This window comes from Chlorocebus sabaeus, chromosome 23 (genome assembly GCF_047675955.1).
Source record: "Chlorocebus sabaeus isolate Y175 chromosome 23, mChlSab1.0.hap1, whole genome shotgun sequence".
Taxonomy (NCBI): domain Eukaryota; kingdom Metazoa; phylum Chordata; class Mammalia; order Primates; family Cercopithecidae; genus Chlorocebus; species Chlorocebus sabaeus.
In genome coordinates, this window is record NC_132926.1 from 35,883,358 (window position 1) to 35,895,042 (window position 11,685).

Below are 11,685 nucleotides of genomic sequence, written 5' to 3' on the forward strand. Positions count from 1 at the left end.
AGAAAAGGGTGGGGACACACATCTGCGCCAAGAGGAAGTGGGAGGAGCTGAGCACGTATTGGCCGCCCTGAGGAAAGCTGCCGCCAAGAAAGACTGAGCCTCCTCCCCTGCCCTCCCTGAAATAAAGAACAGCTTGACAGAAAAAAAAAAAAAAATTAGGAAAATAAATGACCAAACACCTAAATCTTTGTTTTTATATCAATCCAATCGTTTGTGAGAGGTGAATATACTAGCTTCCCCATGACACTGATATTCCAAATCTTACATAAAAATCTAAAATCTTAGACAAAGTAGATGTATCTGCAAACACTACCCAAATATCATGACTTTTTTTTTTTCTTTTAATCTGGGGAAATTTCTGTTTTTGCTGTGTAAAATTACCCATATAGTGAGAAGACACTTGATCAAACTATAAATGCTAGGCATCTTTTAAAACCAAGATTGTCATATAAATCAGGAAAACCTCGCAATGTAGCCTAAGTGTTCACTAAATAAACGAATGATAAATAACAGAAGTAAAAAAGCAAAATAAATTCTCATATATTTTAAGAAGTTGACTATTCAGTACTTCTGTTATTGAGGTCTTTAGTTTTCCAATTCTTTCCTCTATGTTCAATTTCTGCACACTCATTTTAACTAATTGTACACAGAAGGAAAATAAGAAACTCAAATCTATTACTATGGAACTTGAATAAAAAAAAGGGAAACCAACGAATTAAAGCTTAATTTGTTTATGTAATCTCTGACTTTATTCATCAGAATAAAAATTTCTAAAGCCCAAATGAATCCAATATAAATGTAAATAAAAAAGAACAGTCTTTCCTATACCTGAAGAAAATAATCCCCAAGACAGCTTTTTATGTCTCTAGACCTGTTTTAATTCTCTAATAAACATCTAAACTGGTCTTAACCCAGTATTTATTTTTAAATTTATACTATTTAATATCATAAAAAATACACAATTGAAAAGTGATCTAATTCAACTCTTATTTCCAACCATTAAATTTACCTCCTCCTTGACTTCTTCTTCTTCAGTCTCAGTGGATATAGATGGTACCTTGGGCTTGTGCCATGATATCTGTAGCCGACGGTCTTTAAATTTTGGCCCTTGGTTTGCAGCCTAAAATATATATTAGAAGAACATACAAGTTTGTACTCCAATTACTAATGATTTTTGCAAATTCTGTGTTATTTAAAAAGTATAATATAGGGCAGGGGAGAAATCTGTTAAGGTGGCTCTACAATCTCCAATGAGAGCTAAAAAACAAAATAAAGTCCCTTTTAATTAGAGCAACTATATATTCTGGTTTGCCTAGGATAACCCATGGTTAATATCTGTGTTAGGTACATGTTAGCATCTGTCTTGGTTGAAGTAATACCTTTTTTTCTAAGTACAGTTGCTCTACTTACAGAAGTCATGATGAGGACAAGAAATATTCTTAATACATGTATTGACTTTTGGCTTTGATATCTACATACATAGACTCAAACCTTAGAAATAAGTAATTTTTTTAAAGGTAAATCATCTGCTTATTCATCTCACTGCATCTCTTACAGCCCCACCTATGTTTGATAAAGTTCTCCCTATTTCCAATTCTGAAATGCTATACATTAATAAGCATCTCCCAGCTCATCTATGCATTCAGTAAACATTAAATACACCTAATAATATCCTAACTCATAAAACTGCTCCGTTTCAAATGTGTTACTTGGTACCAATTTTTAAACATTTTTTTCTCCCCAGCAAATTCCAATAAGGGAAAGCAAATTTTAAAGACAAAGCAACACAGACAAGGGAACAGGGATCCAAAGTTTCAAAAAAGTAAAAGCTTAGCCATCCCTAAAGCTTTCCTATCAAAGGTCCTCATTTATAGAACTGAGGGTTCTGAAAAACATAACAGAAGAGATTCTTTTTTATTTGGGCTTTCATTCTAGTTTATCTAGCAAAAATCATTGTTAAACCTCTTGAAGCATTTGCCAAATGTTTCCATGAAACACTTGGAGCATAGCATGGTGTGAATGTACATTAGGGCAGACTCATAAATCCATTACTGCTTGCACAGACTTCATCCTGTGTTCTAAGAGAAAAATTCCCACCATTCCTTGCAGGGTCTCAATGCTTATAACCTAACACAAAACATTATGACTCATGGGACATACCAAACTGATGTATCGAAATAGCCCTACCAAATATATATATGTACCTTTTCTTTTCTTTTTGAGACAGAGTCTTGCTCTGATTCCCAGGCTGGAGTACAGTGGGAAGATCACACTCACTGCAGCCTTGACTCCCTGAGTCCACGTGATCCTCCCACTTCAGCCTCCCAAGTAGCTGAGACCACAGGCATGCATCACCTCACCTGGCTAATTTTTTTAGTTTTATAGACGGGGTCTCCCTATGTTGCCCAGGCGGGTCTCAAACTCTTAGGCTCAAGCAATTCTCCCACCTCAGCCTCCCAGAGTGTTGGGATTACAGGCATGAGCCACAGCACCTGGTCTATATTTACCATCTTTTAAAAATCAGGTAATGTATGTAATAGAGATCCTTTACTCTTCCTCTATCCTTTAACACACAGCCCAATTACAGAGAGGCTTTCCCTGCTTGTTTTGTTCATTTCTATATTATTTGAATTTCCAAATAAAAATATATTACTTTTATAATCAGAAAAAGTAATAAAGATTTTTAAATCTGTAATAACCGTGTAGCTCCCCAAAGAGGATAAGAGCTCTGTCCTCCAAAAGGAATAAGGCATTAAATGTATTGCATACACATTATTAAAGGAAGAACCAGAAATGTATATGCAGTCTGAAATTAAGAAAAATTTCTACTATCTAACTTAACAAATCAAATCAGCAATTAGAATAAAGATAAGACGCTACCAAGTTAGAAATTCTCATACACAAATGGTGAGAATCTCAAACTGATTCTAAACTGGTAAGAATCTAAAACTGATGGGGTTCACTCCACAATTCCACATATAGTCATCACTTAGTGTTTCTGGGGGACTGGTTCCAGGACTCTCTGTGAATACCAAAATCCATGAATGCTCAAGTCATTTACATAAAATAGTGTAGTATTAGCATATAACCTACACACATTCTCCCATATACTTTGAATCCTCTCTAGATTACTTATAATACCTAATACAATGTAAATGCTATGTAAATAGTTGTTATACTATATTGTTTAGGGAATAATGACAAAAAATATACATGCTCAGTACAGATGCAACCATTTTTTTCCTAATATTTTTGATCCAAAATTGGTTTAATCCATGGAGGTGAAACCCACACATATGAAGGTCCAACTGTATATCCAAGAGAAATGTGTGTACATGTGTAGTTAAAAACATGTATAAGATAGCAACACTGCTTACAAAAGCCACAAAGTAGAAATAACCCAAATATCCATCAATAAGAGGATGAGGCTGGGCACGGCAGCTGGCACCTGTAGCCCTAACACTTTGGGAAGCCGAGGTAGGCGGATCACCTGAGGTCAGGAGTTCAAGACCAGCCTGGCCAACATGGAGAAACCCCATCTCTACTAAAAATACAAAAATTAGCCAAGTGTAGGGGTGCATGCCCATAATCCCAGCTACTCATGAGGCTGAGGCAGGAGAATCACTTGAACCCAGGAGGCAGAGGTTGCCGTGAGCTGAGATCGCGCCACTGCGATCCAGCCTGGGCAACAGAGTGAGGCTCCATCTCAAAAAAAAAAAGAGGATGAAAAATAAACGGTGGTATATTGATGCAACTATTATATAGTAATAAAAATGGCAAATTAATGTTACATGTAAAAACATGAATGAGTCTCACAAACATTAAACAGAAGAAGCCAAGCACAAAAGAATACACACTATGTGATTCCATTTATATAACATTTTAAAAACAGGCAGAATACTACTGTAATATTTAGGAATGCTCATTTAGGTGATAAAACTACGGTCAATTCTCATTACGTGTAGTAGTTACGTTCTAAAAAGTTGATGCAAACATTTAATTGGCAAATACTGAGCCACTAATCATAGGGGAAATAGAATTAGATTCTTACGAGCCTCTAGAGCAACCTTGTCCAACCTGAGGCCCAAGATGGCTTTGAATGCAGCCCAACACAAATTGCGTAAACTTTCTTAAAACACTACGAGATTTTTACTTTTTTCCGCTCATCAGTTATCATTAGTGTTAGTGTATTTTATGTGTGACCCAAGACAATTCTTGTTCTTCCAATGTGGCCCAGGGAAGCCAAAAGACTGGACACCCCTGCTTTAGAGGGTCACAACATTTTTGTCAGCTTATCAACACATACTTTGGTTTTATGTGTTTCTGTTGACAGACATCTTATTTAATATATATTACTGATTCATTAACATTGAACTCATGGCCAAAAGCACTGACTTATGCCTGAACAAAGCTTAACTAACACATGTATCTTTGTAAGGCATATCACAGCCTTGCACTTAGGAACACTAGACAGGACTTTAGAACTACATTCAGGGCCATTTAAAATAAAACAGTGTAATCACCAAGAAAACAAAAAAACTGAGAAAAATGTGGCACTAAATAGACTGCAAAGGCCAGGCATGGTGGCTCATGTCTGTCATCCTAGCACTTTAGGAGGTTGATGTCAGGAGTTTGAGACCAGCCTAGCCAACATGTGAAACCTCGTCTCTGCTAAAAAATACAAAAATTAGTGTGGTGGTGGGCGCCTGTAATCCCAGCTACTAGGGAGGCTGAGGCAGGAGAATCACTTGAACCTGGGAGACGAAGGTTGCAGTGAGCCAAGATCGCACCACTGCACTCCAGCCTGGGAGACAGAGCGACACTCTGTCTCAAAAAAAAAAAAATAAATGAATAATAAAATAAATAGACTGCAAAAGGGGCATTTGTTTACAGTATAAAAGCTTAAACAAGAAGGCATAGCACCACCTTATTTCTATCTCAGCTGAAAACGGGCACATGAGGGGACTGGCAACTGTGTGTATGTCTGAGAACGACCACGAAAGCAGAAGTATTGATTTTGGGGTTACAAATAAATTTCAGCGAGTAGATGAACTGGCAAATATGGAATCTGAAAATAATAAGGATTGACTGTATAAAGAAAGCAAAGTGTTCATCATAAAGTAAGGCTAACGGTTACTGCTCTGAGAAGGAGAGAAGGTAGATAGAGGCTGGGAGAAGCAACAAAGGGGATTGGAGTATTGGAAATGTTCTATTTCTTGACCTGAGGAATAAGTATATTAGGTATTTGTCTTCTGATAAATCACTGAACTGTATGTTTATGATCAGTTTAGTTGATTTTTATAAACTTTTTTAGGTGACTATAGGTATAACCTTTAAAAATTTTAAGGAAATAGGCTGGCTGCGGTGGCTTATGCCTATAATCCCAGCCCTTTGAGGCTGAGGCAGGTAGATCACCTGAGTTCAGGAGTTTGAGACCAGCCTGGCCAACATGGTGAAACCTCATCTCTACTAAAAACACAAAAATTAGCCGGGCGTGGTGGCGCACGCCTATAACCCCAGCTACTCAGGAGGCAAAGACAGGAGAATCCCTGAACCTGGGAGGTGGAGGATGCAGTGAGTTGAGATTGCACCACTGCACTCCGGCCTGGGTGACACGTGACTTGAGACACTGTCTCCAAAAAAAAAAAAAAAATTAAAGAAATATCAGATAGCTAAGATTTTTATGTGAAAAAGGCAAGGTTTGGAACGCAGCCCTGTATTTATAATATGATCACATTTTGGTAAATGTTTTTAAAGTAAGAAGCTTTATATATGTATTCTTACATACATAGTATTTTTCTATAAAGATACCTAAGAGTGACTATCTTTTAAGAATGGACAAAGATGAATAAAAGGGAGATTTTAGTTTTATTAGTCATACTTTTTTTTTTTTTTTTTTTTTTTTGGGAGACAGAGTCTTGCTCCATTGCCCAGGCTGGAGTGCAGTGGTGCAATCTGGGTTCACTCCAACCTCCACCTCCCGGGCTCAAGCAATTCTCGTGCCTCAGCCTCCCGAGTAGCTGTGACTACAGGCAGATGCCACCACATCCGGCTAATTTTTGTATTTTTTGTAGAGACAGGGTTTTGCCATGTTGTTCAAGTTGGTCTCGAACTCCTGAGGTAATGTGATCCACCTGCCTCGGCCTCCCAAAGTGCTGTGATTATAGGCATGAGACCATACCCAGCCCTAGTCATCCTTTTAACCATCTGCATATATTATATTTTTATAAGGTTTTTTTTTTTTTTTTTTTTTTTTTGAGACAGAGTCTCGCTCTGTCTCCCAGGCTGGAGTGCAGTGGCGCCATCTCAGCTCACTACAACTTCCACCTCCCAGGTTTAAGCGATTCTCCTGCCTCAGCCTCCTGAGTAGCTGGGACTACAGGCGCATGCCACCATGCCTGGCTAATTTTTTGTATTCTTAGTAGAGACGGGGCTCCACTGTGTTAGCCAGGATGGTCTCAATCTCCTCACCTCGTGATCTACCCACCTCGGCCTCCCAAAGTGCTGGGATTACAGGCATGAGCCACCGCACCCAGCCCTAAAAAGTACTTTTTTAAAAAATCTAGGATTAATCTCTTCACATATCTGTTACTTATTAAAGTACCTAATTGTTCTACACATACATATATATTCTCTCATATATACATCTAAATATGGTTTAAAATGATAAAATATTGGGAAAAAATGGGATGTCCATCAATATAGGGCAGTTCAAATGTAGTACAATACATCTGTGCGATGAAATACCACGCAGTCATTAAAAAGAATGAGGCAACACCACATGCACTAGCATAGAACAATCTAGCAGTCTAATATATATGAAGTAAAAAGTACATATGGCAAAAGGGTGTTGTATAACATGCTACCATTTTTATAAAAGAGAGAACAAATAATATATATATATAGAGAGAGTATCTTTAAGCAGATATATGAGAAACTGGTAACAATAATTGTCTACAGGGAGTGAAATTGAGTGACTGGAGGTAGAAGGGAATCTTATTTTTCATTGTATACACTTTTACTCCTTTTTCATTTTGTTTATGTGTGTTGGCCAAGGAAATAATTCAAATAAAAATATATATATGTGAATATGAGATCAACTATATATACCATAAATTAAAAATTATATGCATATTAGAGTTCTTGGTGGAAGCTGCTCTAAGAGAAATTCATCTAGTCCAGCCATTTCCCAGATTAGAAATCGACGCCCAATCTATGCTAGTCATCATATAACAATCAACTGACTGGCAGATAAAAAAAAAAACTTCAAGTCCATATGAGGGAGAGCAAACAGGTACTCTCATCCAATGTCACTACAAGTATAAATTAGTACAACAGTCTGAAGGGTTATTTGGCGAGCTATACCAAAATTTCAATCCCTGCCTTTGATCCAGTTATCTCCTTCCTAGGAATCTACCTAAAGCAGTGGTTCTCAATTGGAGACATCACTCGAGCAGGTATTTTGGTAGTCACAGTGACTGAGAAGCACTTATTGGCAATTAATAGGTGGTAGCCAGGGGTGCCATAAGTTTTACAATGTGCAGCACTGTCCCACATAATGAAAAATTATCGGCCAGGCATGGTGCCTCACGCCTGTGATCCCAACACTTAGGGAGGCTGAGGTGGGCGGATCACGAGGTCAGGAGATCGAGATCATCCTGGCTAACACGGTGAAACCCTGTCTCTACTAAATATACAAAAAATTAGCCAGCGGTGGTGGCGGGCAACTGTAGTCCCAGCTACTCAGGAGAGTGAGGCAGGAGAATGGCGTGAACCCGGGAGGCGGAGGTTGCAGTGAGCCGAGATCATGCCACTGCACTCCAGCCTGGGCGACAGAGCAAGACTCCGTCTCAAAAAAAAAAAAGAAAAATTATCCCAGTAAATATGCCAAATCTAACACGATGTATATAACATTGTTCATAACAGTGAAATAGTAAACAACCTACTTAATTCATCAATAGGGAGTTGTACATAAAAATTATGGCATATTCTTACAATAGAATGCCTTTAAATAAGAAAAATGTATACCTATATTCATAAACATGAACCAATTCTCCATGATACACTACGGATGAAAAAACAAACTCCAAAACAGCATAGGTAGTATGTATACGTATGACAGATACAGGTGCTAGAAAGATGTTCATAAAAATGTAATTGATAAGATTTCAAATTTGTTGTGCCTTCTCCTTTATAATCTGTATTGTTTGAATGTTTTAAAAGCATTATCTTTGTAAAGAAATTTTCAAAATTAAGAGAAAAAAATTAAGGCAGTTTAGAGTTTCAATGTCTTTGTGGGTCATAGAATTACTATTGCCATATTTCACTCCTAGAACTAGCTACGAAAATTATATTTTCACCTGAAGAATCCTGATCACAGTAAAGCGTGCAGAAAAGGTAAACTCCTGATCACTTGTGACAGATAACAACAGTAAATGGTCATAGCTCACAAATCACCTATATTATCTTTTAATTTTTAAGTTGTTTTGTAAAGATAGGGTCTCACTATGATGCCCAGGTTGGTGTTGAACTTCTGGGCTCAAGCAATCCTCCCACCTCAGCCTCCCAAAGTGCTGGGATTACAGGCAGGTGCCACCATGCCAGGCCTACATTACTCTTTTAACAAGGTCTGATGAAGGGCAATCAATGAAGCACTATCTAAAAAACTTTCTCCACATGTTAAATACAAAGAAAAGGCTAATTTTTGTTGTGGAAAGCACAAAAGAAAACTATTTGCCTAACTATAAGGTATCATTTCCATGTATAGTAACATTCTCAAATATATTTTTCATATACTTGGAAGGTGGGGGAAAATCCCTGTCTAGAGAGGCTGTGGGGAAAAGCTAACTATGTGCGAAGTCTTTAGTAATTATAGCAGAAATACTCAGTTGCCTTATATGAAGTTTCAGGAAAGGCAGGAGTGAGAAATTAGAGGTTTTATCCAGTAAGAACATAAAAATTATAACAAATTATATAAATATTGTGGGAGCACAGGTTCTAAACAGTACTTTAGAGATAAACCTCTTTCTTAAGACTCAAAGGGACTTCTGGCTAAAGATGGGGAACTGACCATCTGTGGTATGCAATTTCATACCCTTCCCCAGACCCCCACTGAAATGACAGTAGAATAATTTATTTTTTTAAGGTATAAATTTGTAAGAAAAAAATAAAACACAACAAGGTCAAAAAAAATGGAGCGGTGGGAAGCAGAAAGACTAATGGGAAGTCAATATATAATGCTTAAAATTTAAAAATCAAGAAGTAACAGTAAAAACAGGAATTTAAAAAAAGAGAAAAAAACTGGCCAGGTGCAGTGGCTCACGTTTGTAATCCCAACACTTTGGGAGGTCAAGGCAAGAGGAAAAAAGCCTAATAAAAGGCAACATGGTAGGATAGAAGAAGAGAAATATGTAAATCTGAGCAGCTGAATTTCTGAATTGATCAATCCTAAAACCTAACTTTAGACTTCTTCAAAAGAAGGAAAAATTCAAAATTCTTAGTTAAATGAGCCATACTACTTGAAAAATATCAAAGTACAGTCTATATATTCCAAATATGTAGAGAAAATAACTTTTCCTTTTGTATCTAGCCGAACCTCCCTTCAACAGGGATGAAGGAATGTACTTTAGTTTTTGTCCCATCTGTGCCCTTGGCAAGGCTGTTAAAATTTTCAACTTCTGAATTAAACTTCAATTATAAATATTTAACATTAACTTCATTAAGATATTAAAAATCTTAAGATTTCTGTGAAAAAAAGATATATAAATAAAGATTCTTCTATTAAACAATTCTTTCTGGGCCAGGCACAGTGGCTCATGCCTGTAATCCTCACACTTTGGGAGGCTGAGGCAGCGGATCGCCTGAGGTCAGTAGTTTCAGACCAGGTTGGCCAACATGGTGAAACCCGTCTCTACTAAAAAATACAAAAAAAATTAGCCAGGAGGTATACACGCCTGTAATCCCAACTACTGTAGAGACTGAGGCAGGTGAATCACTTGAACCCAGGAGGTGGAGATTGCAGGGAGTCGAGATCACACCACTGCACTCCAACCTGGGCGACAGAGCAAGACTTCCTCTCAAAAAAAAAAAAAAAAAAAAAAAAAAACTAGAAAGTTCTTTCTGGATTCGCTGATTTTGATCTTTAAAATATATAAAATTATATTTATATATTTCAATTAATTATGTTTAACTTAAATATTTGATATATAAAGTAATATAAGAACATACTAGGGGTCTGCATAATACAGCCCTCAGGATAAATGTAGCCCAGCACGCTGTTTTTAATGACCTAGGAGCTAAGAATGGTTTTTACATTTTTGAAAAGGTTATTAAAAGAAAAAAATGTTCATCCACTGGAGTACAAAGAAGAAAAAAAAAAGAAAAAGAACTAGAAATGAAAGAGGAAGAGAGGGAAGAGCAGGTGAAAAAGAGAAGACAATGTATTTACTATCTAGTCCTTCAGAGAAGAAGTGTGCTGATCTCTGATACATATTATTAATATATTTATATATTAATGTATGTTTTTATGCTGTTATATATATAACCTGCACTATAAATTAAATATTCTATGTATTTTAAATTTGTATATGCTTTAATCTATATATACCTTTCATGTATGTACCTGGGACCAAAAAGATCAAGATCAACCAATATCCTCAAATTTGGTTTTAAAATACACAACATAAAACACTGATGCTTCATCCCAAAAGTGAACGTGAAGTAAAAAGTCTGCTTTTAAAAGTAGTTTGCGTTGGCCGGGCACAGTGGCTCATACCTGTAATCCCAGCACTTTGGGAGGCCAAGGTGGCCAGCGGGCAGATCACTGGAGGCCAGGAGTTTGAGACCAGCCTGGCCAACATGGCAAAACCCCATCTCTAGTAAAAATACAGAAAAATTAGCTGGGTGTGGTCATGCATGCCTATAGTCTCGGCTACTCAGGAGGCTGAGGCATGAGAATTGCTTGAACCCAGGAGGCAGTGGTTTGCAGTGAGCTAAGACCGTGCCACTACACTCCAGTCTGGGTGACAGATGGAGACTGTCACAAAAAAAAAAAAAAAAAAAAAAAAAAGATAACTACCTATTAAAAAAAAAAAAAGGAGTGTATGTGTTCCTCAGGAACTATGGAAAATAGAGAAGTGCTAATACTACTACCACTAAAAATACAAAAATTAGCCCGGTGTGATGACTAATACCTGTAATCCCAGCTACTCAGGAGGCTAAGGCAGGAGAATCGCTTGAACCCAGGAGGTGGAGGTTGCAATGAGCCAAGATTGCGCCATTGCACTCCAGCCTGGGCAACAAGAGCAAAACTCTGTCTCAAAAAATAAATAAATAAATACTTTTTAAAGGCAGCAAAACACTGTCAAACATTTACACGGTTATCATTTTTCACTATTACATGCACTATAATGAGCATATTTATAGCTGCCATTTGCATACAACCATAACCCACTTATGGTAAGTTCTTAGACTATTGAAGAGCAAACTCTGAAGGACTCCAGAATTCGATTCCGAATAAATTCATTAAAATCCATCCATCATTTTTTCATATAGATACGGCTCACCCATGATCCTTTCATAATCATTAAGAATAGAATATTGAAAATACAGATTTTACCTTGGTCTCTGTGAGATACAAAAGACCTGAAGAACATTTTCCTTTTATGTTTGCTAACTCTATTCACA

The 11,685-nt window shown here is 37.1% G+C and overlaps 1 protein-coding gene across 2 annotated transcripts in view; it reads right to left on the reverse strand.

The window, feature by feature from the left end:
* Positions 1–11,685, reverse strand: part of RBM27 (RNA binding motif protein 27) — an 85,431-nt gene that overhangs the window by 3,766 nt on the left and 69,980 nt on the right. For both annotated transcript variants that reach the window (XM_008014847.3, XM_008014849.3), the window contains one exon: positions 1,010–1,120. In XM_008014847.3, the coding sequence (XP_008013038.1) occupies positions 1,010–1,120 (111 nt within the window). The remainder of the gene's footprint in view (positions 1–1,009; positions 1,121–11,685) is intronic.